General features: G+C 44.9%; 1 protein-coding gene and 1 long non-coding RNA gene across 7 annotated transcripts in view; one reads left to right on the plus strand and one right to left on the minus strand.

Annotated features, from left to right (window-relative positions):
* The window catches only part of ERGIC2 (ERGIC and golgi 2), a 425,675-nt gene that overhangs the window by 16,032 nt on the left and 381,734 nt on the right, over nucleotides 1–27,909 (minus strand). For all 6 annotated transcript variants that reach the window (XM_030214639.1, XM_030214641.1, XM_030214638.1 and 3 more), the window contains one exon: nucleotides 27,634–27,713. In XM_030214639.1, the coding sequence (XP_030070499.1) occupies nucleotides 27,634–27,713 (80 nt within the window). The remainder of the gene's footprint in view (nucleotides 1–27,633; nucleotides 27,714–27,909) is intronic.
* Nucleotides 6,950–27,716, plus strand: LOC115477630. The gene is made up of 3 exons (XR_003943353.1): nucleotides 6,950–6,960; nucleotides 18,302–18,310; nucleotides 27,636–27,716. It is a non-coding gene; the product is annotated as an uncharacterized LOC115477630 (long non-coding RNA).

A 27,909-nucleotide genomic window follows, 5' to 3' on the forward strand; every position in this document is an offset into this window, starting at 1 on the left:
CTTCGATGTCATGGGCGGAAAAATCACGCCGGCGAAATCAAAAGCCGAAATGGCAAAAATTGAAGCACCAAAATTTAAAGGGAGAAAAATCTCGACCGAGGCCAAACTAGGCCTACCCCGACAACGAAAGAAAACTTACGGGGCAAAAGCTGAGAAAATACGGGAAGGGCAGAAAACCCGAAAGGGTCTTCCGGAACACTTCCGGAGCGCTTCCCGAACTTTTTTGAAAGAAAATAAGGAAAAAACACGTCGAAAAGGACGCGCGAGGTCGACTCTCTGGGGCACGAACGGCGTAACACGACCGTACCGAGCGCGGACGAAAGAAGACTGGCCGGCTCGAGCCGGTTTCGGGCGGGAAGACGGCCGCGCATGCACGGTGCGCATGGGCGCGCGAGGACTAGCAAAGGCCTTTGCTAGTAAACTTTCCGATGGAGGGGGCTGCCGAGGACGTCAACCCATCAGTGAGAACAAGCAGCCTGCTTGTCCTCGGAGAAAAGAGTGTTATACACAGAATTAGAGAATGGGGGAAGAGGAGAGGTCGGTTTAGGGGGAAAGATAAGAAGCTCAGTCTTGGTCATGTTTAGTTTCAGATGGCGCTGAGACATCCAGGCAGCAATGCTAGACAGGCAGGCTGATACTTTGGCCTGGATTCCTGCTGAGATTTCTTGTGTGGAGAGGTAGATCTGGGAGTCATCAGCGTAAAGATGATACTGAAAATCATGAGATAAGATCAGAGTACCAAGGGATGAAGTATAGATGGAGAAAAGAAGAGGTCCCAGGACAGATCCCTGAGGTACACCAACTGACAGTGGGATAGAAGTGGAGGAGGATCCACCACAGTATACACTAAAAGTACAATGGGAGAGATAAGAAGAAAACCAGAAAAGAACAGAGCCCCGAAATCCAAGTGAGGACAACGTATCAAGGAGTAGGCTGTGATCAACAGTGTCAAAAGCAGCAGATAGATCGAGAAGGATGAGGATAGATCAGAGATCTTTGGATCTGGCCAGGAAAAGGTCATTGGAGACTTTAGCAAGTGCTGTTTCAGCTGAATGAAGGGGGTGAAAGCCAGATTGAAGTGGATCAAGAATAGCTTGGGATGAAAGAAAGTCAAGGCAACGGCGGTGAACAGCATGTTCAAGTATCTTGGATAGAAAAGGGAGGAGGGAGAGGGGGCGATAGTTGGAAGGACAGGTAGGGTCCAATGAAGGTTTTTTAAGAAGTGGAGTGACTACGGCATGTTTGAAGGCATCAGGAACAGTCACAGTGGAAAGTGAAAGATAGAGGATAAGACATATAAAAGGGATGAAGTAGGAGAGATAGTGTTAAGTAGATGGGTGGGAATAGGATCGGAGGAACAGGTATTTAGTTTAGAGGAGAAAAGAAGATGTGTAGTTTCCTCTTCAGTGATTTCAGAAAAGGAAGAAAAGGAGGCAGGGGTTGGAGGGGTTGAGAGAATGGACTAAGGGAAGGAGAGATGGAGGTGACCTGGTTGATAATTCAAGTTTAATCTTGTGAACCTTATCATGAAAGTACTCAGCCAGAGTCTGAGGAGAAAGTGAAGGGGGAGTTGGAGGTGAAGGAACTTTGAGGAGAGAGAGTTCAGTGTGGCAAAGAGACATCGAGGGTTTGAGCCAAGAGAATTTGTCAAGTGGATGTAATAGTCCTGTTTGGCAAGTAAAAGAGCAGACTGGAAGGAGGTCAGCAAGAATTTGAAATGTATGAAGTCAGCATGGGATTTCAGCCAAAGGCATTCGGAAGAGCGGGCACAGGAACGTAGGTAGCGGATTCTAGAGGTCAGCCAAGGCTGGGGTTTGGCACATTTTACAAAACGGGGAAGCGAAAGTATCCAGAGCAGAGGAGAGAATAGTATTATAGGAAGAGACAGCCTCATTGACAGTCTTGGATAACATAGTAGTAAAGAAGAGATTTGAAACACTGGAGGACAGAGCAGAAGGGTGTTTAAGTGTGAAAGTTATCAGATGATGGTCAGAGAGGGGAACAGCTGAGGCACAGAAACTGGAGAGTGAGCAGTTTGAGAAGAGGATACGATCAAGACAGTGGCCATTCTGGTGAGTGGGAGTAGTGGAGCACAGCTGAAGATTGAAGGAGGATGTTAAAGCGAGAAACTGAGAAGCATAAGAGTCAGAGGGATCATTAGCATGAATGTTAAAATCCCCAAGAATGAGGGAAGGAGATGAAGGTTCAAGAAAGAAGGAAAGCCAGGCATCAAAGTCAGTGAGAAAGGAAGAAAGGGACTTATCTGCTACTCGAAGAGGCAGAGGAATGAATAGACGGATGGAGTAGACTTCAAAGGAAGAAAAGCAGTGAGCCTGAGGTGGAAGAAGGGGTTGAAATCTACAAGAGGGTGAAAGAAGTAGCCTGACACCACCTCCGCGGCCAACCGGGCAAAAAGTATGGGAGAAAAGATTACCTCCATGGCACAGGGCTGTGACTGAAGCAGTCTTCAGGGCACAGCCAAGTTTCAGTTAGGGCAAGCAGATGGAGCGAATGAGAGATAAAGAGGTCATGGATATAGGGAAGTTTGTTACAGACAGAGCAGGCATTCCACAGAGCACAGAAGAAAGGCAGGGAAGAAGGGGGAAGGAGAGGAACAGAAATTACATTGGAGACATCACAGTGTGACCTGCGCAAATAGGATGAGAGCTGATATGGAGGACCAGGATTGGGATTGATGTCCCCAGCAGAGAGCAGGAGAAGGAGCAAGAGAGTACGGAGAAGAGTAGGAGAGGTATGACAACAGCAACGAAGGTGAGATGTACTCAGATAGAAAGGAGATGGATGAATGGAAGGAAGGAAATGTTGAAGGTTGAGAGCTGAGAAGGAAGAGGACAAAAGATATGGTGAAATGATGAAAGCAGAGGGTGGGCAATGTGTTCCTGTAGTGTACAGTGGTTTCAGATGGAGAATCAGATTAGGAAGGGACAGTACCAAGAAGAGAAAGTGTACTGGAGACATAAGTAAGTAACTGGGAGAAAATATAAATGTAAAGAGAAAATGCCCCGCGCGCCGATCGGAGTGGACCTGAGGGTCACCCTGGAGAAGGCTGTGAGGATATGCCGATGAGCTGCAAGTCCTACACAGCATCTGAAAGGCAGCCGGTGGGAGAGCTGGGCACCTCTCAGCCAAGGAAAGGCTTACCAGGGGTTATGCCGAAGCCAGCATTCTTCTCCCTGAGGGTCACCTGACCTAATTTGTAGTACAGTATATTTTATTTCTCAGAATTACCTACTATCCACAAATTGGTGCCCCTGAGGAAGGCTCTCTCTATTGTCTGAAGACAGGGCCGTGCCTAGGGTCTCCGGCGCCCCCCTGCAGTTGGTGCCTCCGGCGCCCCCCCCCCCCCGTTGGCACTGTGCCGCTCCCCCCCCCCCCCCCGAAAACGATCGCTACACTGCCCGCCCTCTTCTCCCCAGATCCTTTTCCTTTTTTGTTTAAATTTACCTCTGTCCAGCGGCAGCGTAGCGTCAGTGAGGAGGCGGCTCTCCCCCGCCCCAACGTGTCTACTAGTCTTCTTCCCTTCGCTAAGTGTCCCGCCTTTTTCTGGCATCATTTCTGACGTCAGAAGAAGGCGGAACACAGCGAAGGGAAGACTAGTAGACATGTCGGGGCGGGGGAGCGCTGCCTCCTTCTCACTGACGCTACGCCGTCGGACAGAGGTAAATTTAAACAAAAAAAAAAAAAAGGAAAAGGATCTGGGGAGAAAATGGCGAGGTAAGCATGGTGCGGCGGGGCGCCCCCCAGAGGATGGCGCCCTCCTGCCATGCTTACCTCGCTTACCGTGTTGGCACGGCCCTGTCTGAAAACCAACTTCACTGAAGGCGAGATTGTGTTTTTATCTTGATTCTGGTACAAAAGTAATGGGCTTTCAGTGCAGTTGCTTTTTGACTTGTAGACATACTTCACCGAACTAAAGTTAATTACCATAGGAAATGGTCAGTTGACTTGCTTTTAGAGTTGCATAATGTAAGGCATTCCAAAGGCTGTTTGTGTTGCTAAATTCTGGGGTTTTTCCCTGTGTTTGACTGCATTCAGCTGTATAGCCCTGAAATCACAATGTTATCTCTAATGGTGAGCTGACATTCACATACTGTTAATATTTTTATAGTACATAAGTATTGCCATAATGGGAAAGACCAAAGGTCAATCAAGCCCAGCATCCTGTTTCCAACAGTGGCCAATCCAGATCACAAATACCTGGCAAGATCCCAAAAAGTACAAAACATTTTATACTGCTTATCTCAGAAATAGTGGATTTTCCCCAAGTCCGTTTAATAATAGTCTATGGACTTTTCCTTTAGAAAGCCGTCCAACCCTTTTTAAAACTCCGCTAAGCTAACTGCCTTTACCACATTCTCTGGCAACGAATTCCAGAGTTTAGTTACACGTTGAGTGAAGAAAAGTTTTCTCCGATCCGTTTTAAATTTACTACATTGTAGCTTCATCGCATGCCCCCTAGTCCTAGTATTTTTGGAAAGCGTGAACAGACGCTTTACATCTACCCGTTCAACTCCATTCATTATTTTATAGACCTCTATCATATCTCCCCTCAGCCGCCTTTTCTCCAAGCTGAAGAGCCCTAGCCGCTTTAGCCATTCCTCATAGGGAAGTTGTCCCATCCCCTTTATCATTTTCGTTGCCCTTCTCTGTACCTTTTCTAATTCCACTATATCTTTTTTGAGATACGGCGACCAGAATTGAACACAATATTCAAGGTGCGGTCGCACCATGGAGCGATACAAAGGCATTATCCTCATTTTTGTTTTCCATTCCTTTCCTAATAATACCTTACATTCTATTTGCTTTCTTAGCCGCAGCAGCACACTGAGCAGGTTTCAACGTATCATCAACGACGACACCTAGATCCCTTTCTTGGTCCGTGACTCCTAACGTGGAACCTTGCATGACGTAGCTATAATTCGGGTTTGTCTTTCTCACATGCATCACTTTGCACTTGCTCACATTAAACGTCATGTGCCATTTAGACACCCAGTCTCCCAGTCTCGTAAGGTCCTCTTGTAATTTTTTACAATCCTCCCGTGATTTAACGACTTTGAATAACTTTGTGTCATCAGCAAATTTAATTACCTCACTAGTTACTCCCATCTCTAGGTCATTTATAAATATGTTAAAAAGCAGCGGTCCCAACACAGACCCCTGGGGAACCCCACTAACTACCCTTCTCCATTGAGAATACTGACCATTTAACCCTATCTTTTAATCCACAATAGAACACTTCCTCCTATCCCATGACTCTCCAATTTCCTCTGGAGTCTTTCATGAGGTACTTTGTCAAACGCCTTCTGAAAATCCAGATACACAATAACAACCGGCTCACCTTTATCCTCATGTTTGTTCACCCCTTCAAACAAATGTAGTAGATTGGTGAGGCAAGATTTCCGTTCACTAAATCCATGTTGACTTTGTCTCATTAATCCATGCTTTTGAATATGCTCTGTAATTTTGTTCTTAATAGTCTCTACCATTTTGCCCAGCACCAACATCAAACTAACCGGTCTATAATTTCCCGGATCTCCTCTGGAATCTTTTTTAAAAATCGGCGTTACATTGGCCACCCTCCAGTCTTCTGGTACCACACTCGATATTAAGAATAAATTACATAATTCTAACAATAGCGCTGCAAGCTCATTTTTCAGTTCTAGCAGTACTCTGGGATGAATACCATCCAGTCCAGGAGATTTGCTACTCTTCAGTAATTTGGGGAACAGCAATAAAAGTAATAAAATGCTTGAGGTATTGGAATGTTATACTGTTTACCAAGTTTGCTAAGAATACTATAAACCAGGTCACAGTTCTTTGTTCTCCCCTAGCAATGGTTTGTGATCTCTTTGTATTGATCAGCACTGCCATCTTGTGGGTGAAGTGAATATTGCATTAGAGAGTCTATATAACATATAGGTCTACTTTATTTCTTGACTTAACAAAACAAAACATTTTTTTTTAATTGATTGGGCATATAGATGTAGAGTGGATGCTCAAAATTGCTTAGGCTATGGACAGGCCAAAGAGAGGGACTTTTAGAGCTTAGCGATTCTAAGATAATCTGTCTGGAAGACAGATTATAGATCTTGTTGATCTAGCAAACAGAACATAGGCAGGGCTTTGTCTGATTGATTCTCAAAAGAGGAGAATCAAACTGAATTCCCAAGAAGGGAACTGTGGAACTGGAAAAGTCAGAGTTAACATTTTGTTTGAAAAAATGTAATAAATTGTCCTAAATGAGTTATGCAGATTCCACTTTATATTGTGAAAAGAAAGCCAGTATGTACTAATAGAAATCATTGTTTAGTACAGTCTTACAGGTTATAAATGTTAGTCTATTATTTAATGTAGTTGAGAAATACTATGTAATACGTTTTTTCCATTGTACTATGTCCTTAGCCTTTAGACTTCTACATATATGCTTAGATTAAGTTCAGCATTCTAAAAAAGATGTCCTGCTGCTATGGAATTCTATGTAGATGTGGTTGAGGGTATAAATGTGAGCATCTGGAATGCCAAACTTCAGAGGAGGCTTGGAAGTAAGGAGATTTCTCTCCTAGTCTTCCCTCCTTGTTAACAAGATACATTATGCAGCTCTAATAAAAGACCAGCTTTACTGATCATTTGCACAATGTATTTTATTTCTCAGAATTTACCTACTATCCACAGCTGCACACCAGAGGGAAAATTTCTTCCACTTGAAACGGTAACATTTCTGCATAGGGTTCTTAGATCCTAGGAGTATTCTAGAGACTCCTTTAAGAAGGATTATGGAATGTAAATCTATATCATCAGGGACCAAGCTGTCACGGTTAGACAGAGAGTCTGGATGGAGAGATCCCTTCTGTGATAAAGTTGGAAAAGGATTTAACCTCAATGGTTCTTTGGGCAATAACTAGGAAAAGAGGGAATCAGATCTGACGCAGCCAGCATGGAGTAATTATAATCATGGTCCCTTGGTCTCGACGCAGTTTCAGAAGATTCCCTATGAGAGGTAGTGGGGGTAAGGCATATAAAAGATCCATTCCCCAGTAGGGAGCACAGAGTCTAGAACAAAAATAGGGAAGCTTGTTGTTCTCAGAAGCGAACAGGTCTATCTCTGTGGACCCCAATGCTGGAATATTTGACAAGCTACATACATGCTGAGGGACAATTTGTGAGCCTGAAGGAGTCTGCTCAACTTGTCTGCTACAGCAGTCTATTTGCTGGCATTTATATAGCTGCCCGTCCATAACTGGACTGCTTGTCGACAGAGGTGGTTCGGGAGATGGTATCTTTTGAAGATATCACTCAGATAGGGGATAAAAAGGGTTACTTGTGAGTAAGGATGACAAAGAAATCACAGAGGATCAGATGGACTTAAATAAAATTAATGACCCGACAGAAGACAACATATTAATAATGCCATGTATTGAACGTAATAAAAAAAATGGAACAACAATCATACATTGAAATGTCTATACGCAAATGCCAGGAGCCTGAGGCATAAGATGAGAGAGCTGGAGTACATTGCACACAATGAAAAACTGGATATTACAGGCATCTCTGAGACCTGGTCGAAGGAAGATAACCAATGGGACACAGTCATACAGGGCTACAAATTATATCGTAGTGAGAGGGTGGCTAGGATTGGAGGAGGGGTAGCACTGTATGTAAATGAGAACCTTGGCTCGGATAGGCTGCAAATATTGCAGGAGACAAAACCCCTATTGGAATCCTTGTGGATTGAAATTCCACGTGAAAAGGGGAAAAGGACGGTGATAGGAGTGTACAACCGTCAAGATGAGCAGACGGACGCAGCAATGTCAAGGGAAATTAGGGAAGCGAATAAAAAGAGCAATGTAATATTAATGGGTGACTTCAATTATCTGGATATAGACTGGGTTAATGAAACTTCGGTACATGCAAGGGAGGTGAAATTTCTTGATGAAATCAAGGACGGCTTCATGGAACATCTGGTTCAGGAGCAGACAAGAGAAGGAAAAATACTAGACTTAATCATTAGTGGAGCTCATGATCTGGTGCAGGGGGTAACGGTGTGAGGGCCACTTGATAACAGTGATCATAATATGATCAGTTTTGATATTGCCTACGAAGTAAGTGAACTCAGGAAATCAACTACACTAGCGTTTAACTTTAGAAAAGGAGACTACAATAAAATGAGAAGAATGGTGAAAAAAAGACTGAGGGAGCAGCTGAAAGGGTAAAAACTTGAATCAGGTGTGGATGCTGTTCAAAAACACCATCCTAGAAGTACAGGGCAAATATATTCCAAGTATTACAAAAAGAGGAAAAAAGACCAAACGTCAGCTGGCGAGCCTAAACAGTAAGGTAAAGGAAGCTATTAGAGCAAAAAAACAATTCTTCAGAAAATGGAGAAGGGAACCGACTGAAGACAATAAGATAAAACATAAGGAATGTCAAGCCAAATGCAAAAAGGAGATAAGGAGGGCTAAGAAGGACTTTGAAAAAAAGTTAGCATTAGAAGCAAAAACACATAGCAAACAAACATTTTTTTTTAGGTATATTAAAAGCAGGAAGTCGACTAAAGAATCGGTAGGTCTGCTGGATGACTATGGTTGTAAAGGGGCGATCAGGGAAGACAAAGCCATAGCGGAGAAATTAAATGAATTCTTTGCTTCAATCTTCACCGAGGAGGATTTGGGAGGGATACCGGTGCCGGAAAAGGTATCAGCAGATGAGTCAGAAAGACTAAATGATTTCTCTATAAACTTGGAGGATGTAATGGGGCAGTTCTGCAAACTGAAAAGTAGTAAATCACCAGGACCGGATGGTATTCATCCCAGAGTATTAATAGAGCTGAAAAATGAACTTGTGGAGCTACTGGTAGTAATATGCAATTTATCCCTTAAAAACAGGTGTGGTACCGGAAGATTGGAGGGTGGCCAATGTAACGCTGATTTTTTTAAAAGGGTTCCAGAGGAGATCCGGGAAATTATAGACCGGCGAGTCTGACGTCGGTGCCGGGAAAAATGGTGGAGGCAATTATTAAGAATAAAATTACAGAGCACATACAAAAGCATGGGCTACTGAGACAAAGTCAGCACGGATTTAGTGAAGGGAAGTCTTGCCTCACAAATCTACTGCATTTTTTCGAGGGGGTGAACAAACATGTGGACAAAGGGAAGCCGGTGGATATTGTTTATCTAGATTTTCAGAAGGCTTTTGACAAAGTGCCTCATGAATGACTCCAAAGGAAAATGGACAGTACTCACTAGTAACCATTTAACATTAAAAAAAATTCTTTATTAATAAATCAATACAATCTTCCTAAAATTAAATCCATTCCCTTAACCCATAGTTACATCAAACCAATCCATACACATTCACATTCACCAACATATTTAAAATCACACACAATTCTCCAAAATACTGTTTCAATACACAATTAAATAACATATACAGTGGGGGAAATAAGTATTTGATCCCTTGCTGATTTTGTAAGTTTGCCCACTGACAAAGACATGAGCAGCCCATAATTGAAGGGTAGGTTATTGGTAACAGTGAGAGATAGCACATCACAAATTAAATCCGGAAAATCACATTGTGGAAAGTATATGAATTTATTTGCATTCTGCAGAGGGAAATAAGTATTTAATCCCTCTGGCAAACAAGACCTAATACTTGGTGGCAAAACCCTTGTTGGCAAGCACAGCGGTCAGACGTCTTCTGTAGTTGATGATGAGGTTTGCACACATGTCAGGAGGAATTTTGGTCCACTCCTCTTTGCAGATCATCTCTAAATCATTAAGAGTTCTGGGCTGTCGCTTGGCAACTCGCAGCTTCAGCTCCCTCCATAAGTTTTCAATGGGATTAAGGTCTGGTGACTGGCTAGGCCACTCCATGACCCTAATGTGCTTCTTCCTGAGCCACTCCTTTGTTGCCTTGGCTGTATGTTTTGGGTCATTGTCGTGCTGGAAGACCCAGCCACGACCCATTTTTAAGGCCCTGGCGGAGGGAAGGAGGTTGTCACTCAGAATTGTACGGTACATGGCCCCATCCATTCTCCCATTGATGCGGTGAAGTAGTCCTGTGCCCTTAGCAGAGAAACACCCCCAAAACATAACATTTCCACCTCCATGCTTGACAGTGGGGACGGTGTTCTTTGGGTCATAGGCAGCATTTCTCTTCCTCCAAACACGGCGAGTTGAGTTCATGCCAAAGAGCTCAATTTTTGTCTCATCTGACCACAGCACCTTCTCCCAATCACTCTCGGCATCATCCAGGTGTTCACTGGCAAACTTCAGACGGGCCGTCACATGTGCCTTCCAGAGCAGGGGGACCTTGCGGGCACTGCAGGATTGCAATCCGTTATGTCGTAATGTGTTACCAATGGTTTTCGTGGTGACAGTGGTCCCAGCTGCCTTGAGATCATTGACAAGTTCCCCCCTTGTAGTTGTAGGCTGATTTCTAACCTTCCTCATGATCAAGGATACCCCACGAGGTGAGATTTTGCGTGGAGCCCCAGATCTTTGTCGATTGACAGTCATTTTGTACTTCTTCCATTTTCTTACTATGGCACCAACAGTTGTCTCCTTCTCGCCCAGTGTCTTACTGATGGTTTTGTAGCCCATTCCAGCCTTGTGCAGGTGTATGATCTTGTCCCTGACATCCTTAGACAGCTCCTTGCTCTTGGCCATTTTGTAGAGGTTAGAGTCTGACTGATTCACTGAGTCTGTGGACAGGTGTCTTTCATACAGGTGACCATTGCCGACAGCTGTCTGTCATGCAGGTAACGAGTTGATTTGGAGCATCTACCTGGTCTGTAGGGGCCAGATCTCTTACTGGTTGGTGGGGGATCAAATACTTATTTCCCTCTGCAGAATGCAAATAAATTCATATACTTTCCACAATGTGATTTTCCGGATTTAATTTGTGATGTGCTATCTCTCACTGTTACCAATAACCTACCCTTCAATTATGGGCTGCTCATGTCTTTGTCAGTGGGCAAACTTACAAAATCAGCAAGGGATCAAATACTTATTTCCCCCACTGTATCTGGCGATATTTTGCAACAATATGTGATCATAGTTCTTTTAGTCACTTGTAAATTCCAGTGCTCTGAAGTCTCCCACCAGAGCAACCTTTCTTCAAATCACATTCAATGAATCAAAATCATCAACTTGTGGAGTAATAATATTCTTTCTTCCAAAAGACCATCATAATGTCAGTGATAAGTCATAAGCAATCAATGATGGCGTCAGTCATAAATATCCAAGATGCCCGTCTTCACTGTTAACATATATTGTTCCAGATATATATATAGTTTTTGAAATCGTTATTGCACTTCTTTTTAGAATTTCACTCTCATATTCTTTTAGTATTCCACCATACGACCAGGACCCGACATGCTCATGTTTCGCTATGAAAGTGTCATCAGGGGTCTTGAATTTGGCTCATCCAGATGGTGAGGTAGTCGAATACCAGCAATGCGATGGCGAGCTCAAACTGCTCTCCCAAACGCAGTGATCCCAGAAAAAAAACATGCAGAACTTTTCTCTTGAGTAGAAACTTGTTTAAGACTTGTAGATTGAGAAACGATCGTATTCCCATCCCCCCCTGTCTTTTTTGATATGAGAAAGTATCTAGAATAGAACCCTCAGTCCCTGTCCGGCATTCTGCCAGAGGAGGGCTGAGAGCTTCTCTCGAAGTAGTGTCATTTGGAGGGCGTTAAAAGAAGACTGTCTTGGTGAATGGTTGAGAGATCTTTTTTTCCCCTAACGCAGAACATATCTGTGGTGAATGGTGCGTAACACACATTGGTCAGAGGTTAAGAAAGGTCACTTCTCTTAAAATAGGATGGTTCTCCTTCGGTAGGTTGCTTAGCACAGACAACTGTACAGTGGCAATGCTCTCTAGGAAGGAGTTGCTGTTGTTTAGACTGAAAGGGTGTCTGGGATTTCTGACCCCACTTCTGCCTTGCACATGAACTTTGGGGTATAGTCCTTTGACATGGAGGAGGAGTAAGAGTATAACAACACTTATATAGTAATTGGAGCATCGAAATCCTTATGCTAATCTTCTAAAAGAAGAGACAGCAGAAATCTGTAGCCTGGATAGAGTTTTTATAGTAATTGGAGCATCGAAATCCTTATGCTAATCTTCTAAAAGAAGAGACAGCAGAAATCTGTAGCCTGGATAGAGTTTTTATGGTATCTGTATATTTTATTTCTTAGGTCAGCCACCTCCTCGATTTTGTTACCAGTTTTCTCCACAAGGGACATCAGCTAGACACTCCTGGATAGAAATTCGAGGTCAGAGACCCAGAGCCATTAGAGAAGTTGCATTGCTACTGTTAAGGTAGAAACGCATGAAGAGATATCAAAGGCATCAAAAGATTGCCTTGCCAGATATTTATGACAGCCCAGAAGTTTCCCATGAAGCTTATGGAAATCCGCAACCTTCTCAGGGGGAAGGAATTCTGCAACGACAGAACACTCTACATTAGAGATTTTAAGTAAATTATGGAAGAAAGTTGATAATTTAATATGTGATTGGTTAGCATTGAAGCCAAGAGTCCAATGTTTTAGCTTCTCTTCCTGGAGGAGCTGAAGCATGAGTTCTTGCACTGCGAGTGCATTTTAACGCAGGTTCTACAACTAGGGAATCATGAGGCAACTATTTTCTCAAACTCAGTGCATTTCTGTATTTATACATTGTACCTATCTTCTCTGGAGCAACTTGAACTGTCAGTGGAGTCCCTCAGTTTTTGATTAGAATATTTTTCTTAATTGTATGAAGTGGAATAGAGATTCCTTCTCTAAGAGAGTCATAATCCAGAATCTCAAAGAGTTCTGAACAAGGTTCTTCCTGTCTCTAATTTGAAAGGTATGGCTTGAGCCATCTCACGGCAGTGGAGTAGCCACAGGTGGGCCTGGGTGGGCCGGGGCCCATCCACTTAAGGCTCAGGCCCACCCAACAGCAGCACATATTTAGTGCTAGCTAGTGGGGATCCCAAGCTCCGCCAGCTGAAGACCTCCCCCTGATGGTGCTGCAAACACTGCTCTCCACTTCAGCAGTCTAAACTTCCTAAGCTGCTGATACTAGCCTCATTGCATTGGGGGAGGGGGGAGGGGGAGAACACTTGGTGCCCACCCACTTCTTGACTAGGCCCACCCAAAATCTGCTGTCTGGCTATGTCCCTATCTCACGGACAAAGCCAGGAAAGGATATATTTTCTGAAAGTCACCTACGTTTCTCAGGTGGCGGTGAAGGATCAGATGGAATGCCATAGGACTACTCATCTGAGAGGTCCTGTGGATCCCGAGCCATCTCCCAGGAGAGGTTTGAGTATGACTCTTCAAAGTGCTGTTCATGGGAAGTACGTGGAAGAGTGTGTCGATTAGAGCATCAGATCTGTGTCAAGGTCCATCAAGTAGAGCTGCACGGGGACAGAAATTTCATCTGTCCCCGCTGGAACCTAACCCATCCCCGCCTGTCCCCTATGCTAAAATAACCCAACTTGCGGTAAAGTAACCCAACTTAGCAGTAGCCCATATTGAGAACTCTCAGTGCTTCTCTACTATCTCTACTTCAGGAAGCAGGTGAAAGCTTGACTCTTCAACCAGGCCTTTAATGGAAGAAGTAACTAACTTGTTAGTCTCATTCACACACACAAGGCGTGACTCGGGCTGCACATACTGCAGTAGGATGTGTTATCAACTCCAACCCTAGCTGAGATAATATTTAACCATCTCTCTGACCTCATGTGCAACTTTCTTTAAATCAGTCAACTTACTTTTTAACTCTTCTTACTCTCTTACCTATCTATATGTTACATCTTTGCTTTACCCATCAATTAAAATGTTCTATTACGTATTGTGTTGACACTGTAAGTAGTTTACTATGCCATACTTTTTATTGTCATTTGAATATTTTTACTGATGTAATTGCCTATTAATCATGTTTAATCTGTTCTTACTGTACACCGCCTTGAGCGAATTCCTTCAAAAGGGTGGTAAATAAATCCTAATAAATAAATAAATTATGGGGATTTCAATACTATCAACCATATCCATTAATTTTTTCAGTGCTATTGTAATAGTCATGGCACAAAGAAAGGATAGGTAGGCTGGCCTGGCACGAAAGTTCCATGCAAACTCCGCAGGATCCCCACGGACCAGGAGGGGATCCTCAAAGGAGATTCATGGACCTCGAGGGGATCCCCGTGGGATTCCCACTAACCCCGTTCCCATGCAACTCTCTAGCATCAATGCATGCATTGGTTGGGTTCGTGCTGCCTTGGACTAGCACTGAGTCGGTGTTCGGGACCTCTCCTGTGACCATCTCTCTGATATATCGATGGGCTGAGCTGAGGCCGGTGCAAGCATCCTGTAAGCCTGTATAGACTGCGAATGCAGTAGCCCCAAAAGCTCCACCTTGAGCATAGTCCAGATTTCCTCCTGTAAGTAGGCGTCAGTACCAGCTGAGAGCGGTGTGGACACAGCCCGAGTTATAGCCTGTGCAGGCCTAGGAGACCTCAAAGGCTCTCGATAAGAATTAAGTTGGGGAGGAGGAGTTCGGTCACTGCGGCATGGACGCTTCCTGTGCATCAAGGATGTCGATGCAGGGGAGGTGTTGGCAGAGTGCCTGGAGGGAGAACAACAGCGATGCTTCTTACGCTTTTTAAGCTGCAGTTCCCTTGATGCACGCAGCACTGATGATGAGGATGTAGAGTCCTTATGTGTTTGTGGTACAGAGCCCAACGTTGGACCATCTTGATGTTGTGTCGGTGCACCCGATGCAGGTTCCATGTCGAGTGCTGAATCCTCTGCCATGCTTCATGTGGATGCTTGATGTTGATGCATAAGCAAAAAGATTTTCATGCTGGACTCTGCAGGCTTTAAGGGTCCTTGCTTGCATGTGCAGGCAGAGCATACACTGTATGTCCCGGTGCTCCGGACCCAAGCAAGGAACACACTAATTATGGAGTCTGTGCCTGAAATAGTTCTGTTACATTGAGTACACTTCTTAAAGCCACTCGGCAGCCTCGTTGACATGGAAGGAAAAACAGCTGACGCGAGGTCACAAGGCTGCATGACCTGGGGTGCTCAAGTAGTCACATACCCGAAATTGGTCGATGTTTCCTTTGCAAAAGAAGGGTTCAGAGGCCCCAAAGGCTGAAAATTGAAAAATAATTGAAAAAATGAATACCTTAAGACAGAAAAAAGAAGAATATGAGGAAAAAATATCCCTAAAAAGTGAAACCACCAAAAAGGCAAACGTTTGACGCATAGAGGAAAGATTTAAAAAACAACCTCTCTGCTTCAAGGAACACAAAAGACTGCTGGTCCTGCGCTTAAGCATCAAAGATTTAAAGTGACAGTGCACTTGGCAGTGTCTGCACCAGGCTCCATGGATGACGTCACCCACATGTGAGAATATTATGTCTGCTTGTCGCCGGAGGGGGGGGGGGAACAATTTCACTAGGCAGTCTCCTAACACAAGACCATACCTTCTGAGTCCATTAATCATTACTGACTCTCAGCAATCTCCAACCATCCTGAGTCAGGCAGATGCGATCAATAAGGGCCCACCGCTGAATCTAGCACCAGAAGGATGACCCAGAACCAACTCTGGTAAACTCCCAAGGTCAAACTGGCATCTCTCTAGACAACAAATTTCTTCACATAAGTTCACTGGCAACTGAAGAATCATAAGGGGGAAAACTCTTTCCTTTTTAGCCATATTAAAAAAAAATGGAGAGGTAGAAAAAGCAAACAACAGCTAGATACAGAGCTCTGGGATACCATGGCTAGGTGTTCACTACCTTCTTAGAATCTCCATGAAAAATTGAGTTTTGAGATATTTTAATTTAATGAAGATTGTCCAGAGTCACTTCTGGATTTTTTCCAGATAAAAAATCTGATAAAAAGTCTGATAGCTTCGGACGGGGAGAGGGATCTTGGGGTGATAGTATCTGAGGATTTGAAGGCGACGAAACAGTGTGACAAGGCGGTGGCCGTAGCTAGAAGGTTGTTAGGCTGTATAGAGAGAGGTGTGACCAGCAGAAGAAAGGGGGTGTTGATGCCCCTGTATAAGTCGTTGGTGAGGCCCCACCTGGAGTATTGTGTTCAGTTTTGGAGGCCGTATCTTGCTAAGGATGTAAAAAGAATTGAAGCGGTGCAAAGAAAAGCTACAAGAATGGTATGGGATTTGCGTTGCAAGACGTATGAAGAGAGACTTGCTGACCTAAACATGTATACTCTGGAGGAAAGGAGAAACAGGGGTGATATGATACAGACGTTCAAATATTTGAAAGGTATTAATCAGCAAACGAACCTTTTCTGGAGATGCGAAGGCGGTAGAACGAGAGGACATGAAATGAGATTGAAGGGGGCAGACTGAAGAAAAATATCAGGAAGTATTTTTTCACGGAGAGAGTAGTGGATGCTTGGAATGCCCTCCCGCGGGAGGTGGTGGAAGAGAAAACGGTAACAGAATTCAAACATGCGTGGGATAAACATAAAGGAATCCTGTTCAGAAGGAATGGATCCTCAGGAGCTTAGCTGAGATTGGGTGGCAGAGCCGGTGGTGGGAGGCGGGGCTGGTGGTTGGGAGGTGGGGATAGTGCTGGGCAGACTTATACGGTCTGTGCCAGAGCCGGTGGTGGGAGGCGGGGCTGGTGGTTGGAAGGTGGGGATAGTGCTGGGCAGACTTATACGGTCTGTGCCAGAGCCGGTGGTGGGAGGTGGGGCTGGTGGTTGGGAGGTGGGGATAGTGCTGGGCAGACTTATACGGTCTGTGCCAGAGCCGGTGGTGGGAGGCGGGGCTGGTGGTTGGGAGGCAGGGATAGTGCTGGGCAGACTTATACGGTCTGTGCCAGAGCCGGTGGTGGGTGGCAGAGCCGGTGGTGGGAGGCGGGGCTGGTGGTTGGGAGCTGGGGATAGTGCTGGGCAGACTTATATGGTCTGTGCCAGAGCCGGTGGTGGGAGGCGGGGATAGTGCTGGGCAGACTTATACGGTCTGTGCCAGAGCCGGTGGTGGGAGGCGGGGCTGGTGGTTGGGAGGCAGGGATAGTGCTGGGCAGACTTATACGGTCTGTGCCCTGAAGAGGGCAGGTACAAATCAAGGTAAGGTTACACAAAAAGTAGCACATATGAGTTGATCTTGTTGGGCAGACTAGATGGACCGTGCAGGTCTTTTTCTGCCGTCATGTTACTATGTTTTTCAGGATTAGACAGGATACCTCTGTAGTGGCCTAGTGGTTAGGGTGGTGGACTTTGGTCCTGGGGAACGGAGGAACTGAGTTCGATTCCCGGCACAGGCAGCTCCTTGTGACTCTGGGCAAGTCACTTAACCCTCCATTGCCCGCCGCATTGAGCCTGCCATGAGTGGGAAAGCGCGGGGTACAAATGTAACAAAAAAAAACCCAAAAACATAACTATCATCCAAATTTGAACAGTTCAGCCTTGGGCTGGCTATACTTTCTGCACATGCGGTTGACAACATAACATTTTCTACAATGCCAAATTCTTTGCAAAACATATTTGCGATTTTCTCTTAAGACTGCAAGCCAGGACTGCATGACAAAATCCAAGAGCACAACTTGCAATTTGGACACTTTGCCAAACACTGTTTTTAGAGAAGTCATACTGTGGCTTACTAAATTCTTACAAGCAAGCCATAAATATAAGTTATTCTCTTACATTTCTCTGCCACAAACGTTTAATTATTTCTTCAGTTAATCACAATAAACCCATAAAATATTTGCCTCAAATCCATCTCTCAAGTTTCTCAGAAATTTCAGTCATTACCTCGCACATCAAGATGACATTAAATGATTTGGCTTCTAATGCTTCAGTACAGTCTGCAAATAAATTCCGAACTTGCTAAGAAAGTGAAGATCAGACAATTCACTTGTATTTACCTTATATTTGGGGGCAGTCATTCTCACTTAAATCTGCAAGTAACTTGTCAATAGTTTGCTAATTAACAGATGCAAGCAGAGAAAGTGATCTGGTTAGAACATGCCACAATAAACTGTACTCTTCACCACAGTGAAGTCATAAAGGCCCCAATGCTCAAAACTCCAGTGTTGTCCAGTACAGCGCCAGAAAAATACCACCACAACAGTGCTGCAACACAGCTCCCTAATGCTCAACACTGACATGCAAATTTAGGTGTCCTGTTAGCATTGAGCATTAGGGGAGTTCAGGGGGAGGACTGTGCCTGGCACATGAATTCAAGAGTTGTGGGTTGAGCACAGCTCATGAATGCATGCCTAGAATGCCAGCTGGGGGAAGGAGAGGAGGAGGAGAAAGAGGTGCTGGCTGCCCGATTTGCACTCCTCAGTTAAGGTCCAAAGCAAAAAGAACTCCAAGGGAAGGTGGGCGGGATTGTGAGAATAATCAGCCTGCTGTCCTCGGAAAATACCTGAAACAGTTAAGTATCTTTGCTTTCTCCGAGGACAGGAAAGCTGAGTTGTTCTCACAACTGGGGTATCCCTAGCATCCAGGCTCACGGAAAACAAACTGGTCAATTGGGCCTCGCAACAGCGAGGACAAAACGTAGATTAACCTGAAACTATATACAGCTAGATGAGAGTGCAGCCTGGAACACAATAAAATGGGCGTAGGTGGGTGGAGTTGGATTCTAAACCCCAAACAGATTCTGCGGCATCGACTGTCCAAACCAACTGTCGTGTCGGATATCCTACTCAAGGCAGTAGTGTGATGTGAATGTGTGGACTGAAGACCAAGTTCCAGCCTTGCAAATCTCTTCGATGGAAGCCAAGTGAGCCACCGATGCAGACATGGCTCTGATATTATGAGCTGTGACATGACCCTTGGGCATAAACAAGGAAATACAATCTGCTAGCCAATTGGAAATTGTGCGTTTTGCGATGGCGACTCCCCTCCTGTTAGGATCAAAAGCAACAAAATGGGCGGACTGTCTGAAGGGCTTCATCCACTCCACGTAAAAGGCCAATGCTCTCTTGCAGTCCAAGGTGTGCAAGCTGCTTTCGAAAGGGTGAGCATGAGGAAAGAATGTTGGCAAGACAATTGACTGGTTCAGATGGAACTCAGACACCACCTTCGGCAGGAACGTAGGGTGCGTGCAGAGGACTACTCTGTTATGATGAAACTTAGTATAAGGTGCATCCACTACTAAGGCCTGAAGCTCACTGACCCTACAAGCTGAAGTAACCGCCGCCAAGAAAATGACCTTCCAGGTCAAGTACTTCAGATGGCAAGAATTCAGTGGCTCAAAAGGAGCTTTCATCAGCTGGGTGAGAACAACGTTGAGATCCCATGACACTGGTGGAGGTTTGACAGGGGGCTTTGACAACAGTACATTTCTGATGAAGCGAACAACTAAAGGCTGTCCAGAGATAGGCTTACCATCTACACGCTGATGATAAGCACTGATTGCACTAAGGTGAACCCTTAATGAGTTGGTCTTAAGGCCAGACTCCAAATGTAGAAGGTATTCAAGCAGGGTTTGTGCAGGACAAGATACAGGATCTACGGCATTGCTATCACACCAGACGGCAAACCTCCTCCATTTGAAAGAGTGGAATCTTTCCTGAAGCAAGACCCGAGAGACACCCTTCGAAAGACCCAAGGAAGCAAATTCTATGCTCTCAACATCCAGGCCGTGAGAGCCAGAGAATGGAGGTTGGGATATAGAAGCGACTTCTCGTTCTGAGTGATGAGGGTCGGAAAACACTCCAATCTCCACGGTTCTTTGGAGGACAATTCCAGAAGAAGAGGGAACCAAATCTGACGCGGCCAGAATGGTGCAATCAAGATCATGGTTCCATGGTCTTGCTTGAGTTTCAGCAAAGTCTTCCCTACTAGAGGTATGGGAGGATATGCATACAGAAGGCCTGTTCCCCAATAAAGGAGAAAAGCATCTGACACTAGTCTGTCATGGGCCTGAAGCCTGGAACAGAACTGGGTGACCTTGTGATTGATTGAGTGGCAAAAAGATCCATCAAGCGGGTGCCCCACGCTCGAAAGATCTTGCAGGCAATGCCCATGTTCAGTGACCACTCGTGAGGTTGAATTACCCTGCTCAGCCTGTTGGCCAGACTGTTGTTTACACCTGCCAGATATGTGGCTTGGAGAAACATGCTGTGACGGCGTGCCCAAAGCCATATTTGGATGGCTTCCTGACACAGAGGGTGAGATCTGGTGCCCCCCTGCTTGTTGGTATAGTACACTGCAACCTGATTGTCTGTTTGAATTAAGATAATTTGGTTGGACAGCCAATCTCTGAAAGCCTTCAGAGCATTCCAGATCACTCGGAGCTCCAGGAGGTTGATCTGATGACCTGCTTTCTGGAAGGACCAGGCTTGAGTGTGAAGCCCATCTACATGAGCTCCTCACCCTAGGAGGGATGCATCCGTTGTCAGCACTTTCTGCGGCTGAGAAATTTGGAATGGTCTACCCATGGTCAAATTGGGCCAGATTGTCCATCACTGAAGAGAATTTCGAAAATCGGTGGACAGCTGGATCACATCCTCTAGATTCCCCGCAGCTTGAAACCACTGGGAAGCTAGGGTCCATTGGGCAGATCTCATGTGCCAATGTGCCATGGGTGTAACATGAACTGTGGAGGCCATGTGCCCCAAGAGTCTCAACATCTGCCGACCTGTGATCTGCTGAGATGTTCAAACCGTGGAAGTTTGTCTGCCTGTGCCTTGGGGAGATAGGCTCGAGCCGTTCTCGTGTCCAGCAGTGACCCAAAGAACTCCAATTTCTGAACAGGAGTGAGATGGGACTTGGCGTAATTTATTACAAACCCCAGTAGTTCCAGCACTTGAACAGTCATCCACATAGACTCATGAGCACTGTCCTCCGAGGTGCTCTTCACCAGCCAATCGTCGAGATAAGGGAACACATGCACTCCCAGTCTGCGTAGCGATGCTGTGATTACTTCAAGGCATTTTGTGAACATTCTTGGCGCACACACCAGGCCAAAGGGCAATATACGGTACTGAAAGTGCTGCGTTCCCAGCCAAAATCGAAGATACTTCCTGTGAGCTGGAAGTATCGGGATGTGTGTGTAAGCCTCCTTCAAGTCCAGAGAGCATAGCCAATCAAGTTCCTGAATCATGGGAAGAAGGGTGACCTGGGAAACCATCCTGAACTTTTCTCAGACTAGGACTTTGTTCAGGGCCCTTAGGTCTAGGATGGGACGCATCATCCCTGTTTTCTTCTGCACAAAGAAGTACCTGGAATAGAATCCCAGCCCTTCTTCCCCTGGTGGAACGGGTTTAACTGCATGGGCCTGTAGAAGGGCGGAGAGTTCCTCTGCAAGTACCTGCCTGTGCAGGGAGCTGTATGAATGAGCTCCCGGTGGGTAATTTGAAAGTATGGATTCCAGATTGAGGGTGTATCCTAACTGGACTATTTGAAGAACCTACCGGTTGGAGATTATGAGAGGCCACCTTTGGTGAAAAAAACATGAATCTCCCCACAACCGGCAAGTCGTCCGGAACGGATACTTGTATTGAGGCTATCCTTTCCTGGAGCCAGTCAAAAGCCCATCCCCTGCTTTTGCTGGGGAGCAGCAGGGGCCTTTGGCGCACGCTGTTGATGAGAACGAGCGCACTAGGGCTGAGCTTGAGTAGGCTGGGGGGACGTGGGAGTGTACCTATGTCTAGCATAGGCATAGGGAGCACCCAGTGACCACCCAAAAAGCTTCCTAGATGAGGAGGGTGTATCAGAAGGCACCCTGCGGGAGAGAAGCCATAGCATCCGTGTGCTTCTTGATCTGGTCAACCAGGTCTTCCACCTTCTCTTCGAAAAGGTTACTCCCCCCCTCCCCCCCCGGCAAAGTACATCCACCATCCTCTGCTGGACCAAATGGTCTAGGTCAGAGACACGCAGCCATGAGAGTCTGTGCATTGCTATACCTTGAGCAGAGATTCAGGATGCCACATCAAAAGTATCATAAGTGCCCCTGGCCAGGAATTTATGATATGCCTTCTGCTGTCTGACCACCTGGTGGAAAGGCTCGGCCTGCTCCGGAGAGAGGGCATCGACCAAGGTAGACACCAAGTTCCGCAAGTGGATGCTCATGAAGAGCTGGTAAGACTGGATACGGGCAGCGAGCATAGTGGCCTGATACATCTTCCTCCCAAAAGAATCCAAGGTCCTAGCTTCTCTGCCTGGGGGCACCGAGGCATAGTCTCTAGTACTCTTGGCTCTCTTGAGGGTGGAGTCCACCACCATGGAGTTATGGGGTAACTGAGACTTGATCAACCCAGGTTCACCGTGGATCCAATCCTAGGATTCAGTCTTTTTAGGGATCATGGGGCCAGACAGAAGGAACAACCAGTTTCACATAAGGACTTCCCGGAGTACCTTATGCAAAGGAGCCATTAGTGCCTCCTTAGATGGAAAGACATAGTCCAGGACCTCGAGCATCTCAGCCCTGGGCTCATCCTCCACTTCAGCAGGGAATGGAATGGCCTTAGCCATTTCCCGTACAAATGATGAAAAGGAAAGGCTCTTAGGAGGAGACAGTCTCCTTTCAGGTAGAGGGGAAGGATCAGAGGGAATCCCAAAGGCCTCAATGGAGAAGTACCTGGGATCTTTCTCTGACTCCCAGGAGCGCTCCTCCTCAGTAACAGAAAGCACTTCCCTTAGGGATGTCCGAGAATGAGCATGCCTCGAAGCTGAAGATTGACGTCTTCGATGGTGGTGTTGAGGGGCCGATGCCGCATGGACTGTGGTGAAGCTTCCTCCACCGACGTCGATGGGGAATCATACTGGGTGATCGCCGACACCGGAGCTGCAAGTGGCACCGAGGTTGGGGACCTCACCGCAGGTGAAAGGCCAGACGCAGCTGCAGCAGATGGCACGGCAGGTGCAAGCACCCCAGACGCCAAAGCAGACTGGCGCAGCAGTCTTCTAGAAGTTCTGGAAGTAAGGCCCGGATGTGCTTGTCGAGAGCCGCTATCGGAGAAGGCTGCAGGGCCAGTGGAGCAGTCAGTGGCAGAATTGGTTGAGGCTTGGAAGCAGAAACCGGACTGCTGGGAGGCCGATGCGTCGGCATCTCCTGCATAGAGGGGGAGCGGTCCTCCTGGCACTGACGCTTCTCAGGTGTTGAATCCTTCGACACCCCGGAGCTCCCAGCACCCTGTGTCGAGGGGGAACGGTGACGGTGTTTCTTAGCCTTCGCTTGATGCACATCACCAAGGCTCCTCGGTGCTGACGAGGACAACGTTGAATCCTCACGTCACCTTGGGGTTGGGTCCGACGATGGATGGTCCTGGGGGGCCTGTACAGCAGGAGGCCTCAAGACAGGTGGAAACCCACTTGATGACTCACTGCTCCCAGCGTGCCGTGGCCTCTCAGCAGCCATGCGTACCTCTACTCCCGATATCGATGCCAACGTCTAAGGACCAGACTGAGCCCCAAAAAGTTTCTCTCTCTGGGCTTCTCAAGCAAGTTGTGTCCTCTACTTCATACGAAGACAAAGGGCACAACGAGCCGGGCTATGGTCGGGCCCAAGGCACTGGATACACCAAGAATGTATATCTGTACCTGAGATGGTCTAGTTACACTGAGTACAACGTTTGAAGCTGCTTGGGGTCTTCGATGACATGGAAGGAAAAACCTAACCGGTGAAATCAAACGGCGCGATTGTGCCAAGAAAAAAGGGCACAGAAAGGGAGAAACCCGACTGTGCAACCCTGAAAAAGGGCCGCTACGAAAAAGAAAGGAAAATTCAATTGGGAAAAAACTAAACTAAAAAAATTTAAAGGAACGATTTCTTTTTTAAACAACTGAAAACAAAATGAAATGAAAAAACCGAAGCAGAAAATGAAGACACTTCAGTGAAGGCTCTTTCCCAGGTACTAAAGGAACCACAGAAAAACGCTCCTCGTCGTAGAAGAAAGAAAACTGGCGGGTGGGAAGTCAGTCCGCATATGTGTGGTGCGCCACAGTACGCGCACCAGAAGGCTCTGGCAAAAGTTTTTTTTTTTTGCTATTGCAAATGCCAATTGCAGGGCTGACGCAGACGTCTACCCCAGTTGTGAGAACTCAGCCTGCTTGTCCTTGGAAAATGAAGACTTCCCTTATATTTCTAGCCCTGGCATAGGGGTACATTAAAGGACAAAATAGGGATTTCAGAACAGGGGAGAAGCAGGGACTCGTTTTAAACAGTGCCTCTCAGCAAACAAATGCAACAATGAAAGAAATGTTTAATTGGACTTTCTTTTAAGGCTCTAGTAACTTGCAGTAATTATGTTCTAAGACCCTGGAAAAGGTAGGGATTGACAACATAAGAAATATATCAACACTGGAATTTCTGAACCTGCTATAAACTAGGGCTAACTGTTGCAAGATAATCTAGCAATGCATTTCATTGCTTGGGTATGCTGATTTTCTATGTCAAAAGTATCTATGGGCAGCAATGGGACATAGTAACCAAGTTAAGCAATACATGAGGCTTGCAAAGTATTACCTCTGATCAAGTGTTTGTTTTCAGGATACCCACAATGAATATGCATGAGACTGGAGGCAGTGCATGCAAATGTACCTCATGTATATTCGTGGTGTATCTCTCAAAACACAACAGAAGCTAGAAGACCAGGATGAGAATCCCTACCTTTAACAAAAATTATAAAGCAGGACTTACAGGTTTTTATTTATTTATTTATTGCATTAGTATCCCACATTTTCCCACCAATTTGCAGGCTCAATGTGGCTTACAATACATCATGGGTAGTGGAAATATCATAGAAAATAGACATTTAGAGTTACAGAAACTTTTTGGCAATATGATAATGATAAGACATGATAGTAGTATAACAAGCATGGAGGAGTTATGTATATTCACATTGATTGATCTTTGTGGTAAGCCTTGTTAAAGAGATGGGTCTTCAGTAGTTTGCGGAAGTTTGTTAGTTCGTAGATCATTTTTAAACTGCGCGGCAGTGCGTTCCATAACTGTGTGGTTAAGTAGGTGAAGTTTGACGAGTGCATTAATTTGTATTTTAGACCTTTGCAGTTAGGGAAGTGCAGATCGAGGAATGTGCGGGATGATCTTTTGGCATTCCTGGGTGGTAAGTCTATCAGGTCTGACATGTAGGCCGGTGCATCTCCATAAATGATTTTGTGAACTAGGGAGCAAAGTTTGAACGTGATGCGTTCTTTGAGTGGGAGCCAATGTAGTTTTTCTTGTAGGGGCTTAGCACTTTCATATTTTGTTTTGCCGAATATGAGTCTAGCTGCAGTGTTCTGGGCTGTTTGAAGTTTCTTGATTATTTCTTCTTTACAGCCAGCATAGAGTGCATTGCAGTAATCTAGATGACTGAGCACCATTGATTGTACTAGGTTACGGAAAACATTCCTTGGGAAGAAAGGCCTTACTCTTTTTAATTTCCACATTGAGTGGAACATCTTCTTGGTTGTGTTTTTCGCGTGGCTTTCGAGTGTTAGGTGTCAATCGATGGTAACTCCAAGAATTTTTAGGGTGTCCGAAATAGGAAGGTTCAGATTTGGTGTGTTAATGGCTGTGAATTTGTTCTTGTTATGTTGAGAGGTGAGTATTAGGCATTGGGTTTTTTCTGCATTAAGTTTCAGTCGAAAAGCATCTGCCCATGAATGCATGATATGGAGACTTTGGTTGATGCCGTTGGAAATTTCCTTTAGATCTTGTTTAAATGGGATGTAGATCGTTACGTAGTCTGCATATATGTATGGGTTAAGGTTTTGGTTTGATAATAGTTTGGCTAAGGGTATCATCATTAAGTTGAATAGGGTCGGCGAGAGGGGGAATCCCTGCGGGACTCCGCATTCAGGTATCCATGTGGCTGAAGTGGTCGAGTTAGATGTCACTTGGTAAGATCGTGTGGTTAGGAATCCCTTGAACCAATTGAGAATGTTGCCTCCAATTCCGTGATCAACCATGTCGAAAGCACTTGACATGTCAAATTGTAGAAGTAGTATATTCTTTCCTGTTGCAATTGTTTGTTTGAATTTAGTCATGAGGGTTACTAGTACTGTTTCAGTACTGCGGTTAAACCGAAATCCTGACTGGGAGTCTTGGAGTATTGAGAATTTGTTTAAATAATTTGTAAGTTGTTTGGTCACCAACCCTTTCGTTAGTTTGGTTATTAATGGAATGGATACTACTGGCCTGTAGTTGGTTAGTTCACTGGCGCTTTTCTGTGCGTTTTTGGGTATGAGGATGAGTAGAATATTTCCTTTTTCCTTCAGGAAGAGTCCATTTTGTAACATGTAGTTCAAGTGTTTCGTTATGTCTGTTATAAATTGTTGAGGAGCTGATGTCATAAGGTTATTTGGACATATGTCTAGATTGCAATGAGATTTGGCAAATCTTTTGAGCGTTTGGGAGATGATATCCTCTGGTAGTGTCTCGAAGTTGGTCCAGATTCTGTCTGCTGGGTAAATGCCAGGGTCATTTTCACTATTTTATCTATTTTTGAGACTCAATAAAGTTTTCATTGTTGCAGTGACGCCACAGTGGGAGGTTTCAGCATGTAGCCATTGATCAAGCGCCTTTAAAAGCCTTGTAAGCGGAATTTTTAAAGGACTGCAGTTGGTGTTGGAAACGAGGAGCAGAAGGCTGCCTTAACCCTAGTCCCTGAAGAAAGAAGAGTGAAACCCGCGGTGTCGGGCGCGTTCAGGGGAAGGCGGACTAAAATGTGATCCCCTGTTATATGGTGGAATAAGGAGATATATATTGTGACAACAATGCAGCCATGATAAGAAGCTCCAGATGCATGACTCAGATAAGTGATTGCTTACGTTTAAATAGTAGCTGCCTTATACCATCATAAATATTGAGATAATAGTATTAAACAATGAGGCAGTGATTACGTATTTTGGACTGGTGGGGTATAAGAATTTCTTACAAGAAAAAAATATATATATAAAAATTGCACCAGTCTGATAGCACTTTTATTGGGATATGACGTTTCTAATAAAATAAAAAAAGTAGAGCAACCCGATGAATGAGGTGCTATACCACTATGCTACAGAGATATACTGTGTGCTAATTATAGTGGGAATATCTGAGGGTGCTCTTTAACAAAAATAGAAACGAAGTACAATATTAGTGGCAGGCTAATGGTTTCCTGGTTGTGACGAGATAGTTGGGATATATTTACCAGAGATAAAAGGATACATAACAATTACACAAGGGTCTGGGTCTAGACAGTCAAGGAGTTCAACATCCTCCTTCAAGTATCTCGCAAGATTGTCTGCTCTTGGTGTATCTTTGCTGTTGGTTGTGATTGGTGTAATATCTAGTAGTTTCTTCACGAGTTGGAAGAGTTTGTGTGTGTCCTTGAAGTTTGGTCCAATTACAGTTTTGTAATATAATCTTTTAGTTTGTCTTATGGTATTGTTTTAGGTTTCATTCTTTGCTATTCATTTAAATTTTACCTAAATTTCAGGTATATTCTATGAACTTTTTACAAACTTGCAAGGCAACAGGAGTATGTTTCTGGTGTATATAGATATATGTTGAAGAAACAGGCGCAAATGGTCAGGGGTGAGCTGTTACTCTACTTTGATGTTTTCCATATATGCACACACAGCACCAATGACTCCTAAAAGATAGTAGATATATTACAGAAAAACAGATATGCACACTTACAGGTGCTGGTTTGTAGGCTCCAAGTTTAAAACGGCAGCAGAAAACATCCACTATGAATTCTCCTATTCCATGCAACATTCCTGTAATATCAAAAAGGTTATTAATTGAGAAAAACAAAAGTAAATGCTTACAGCCTACATTTTTTAAAAGATATATGAAATAGTCAAAGATTACAGAGTGCAGCCAGAATTTTAAATCCTTCATTCAAATGTGAGAGCAGTGTTCAAAATGCCTGCACTAAACTAATCTGAAAATAAAATCTATATTCCAGTGCAA

The sequence above is a fragment of the Microcaecilia unicolor genome, chromosome 9 (assembly GCF_901765095.1).
Source record: "Microcaecilia unicolor chromosome 9, aMicUni1.1, whole genome shotgun sequence".
In the NCBI taxonomy this organism is placed as follows: Eukaryota; Metazoa; Chordata; class Amphibia; order Gymnophiona; family Siphonopidae; genus Microcaecilia; species Microcaecilia unicolor.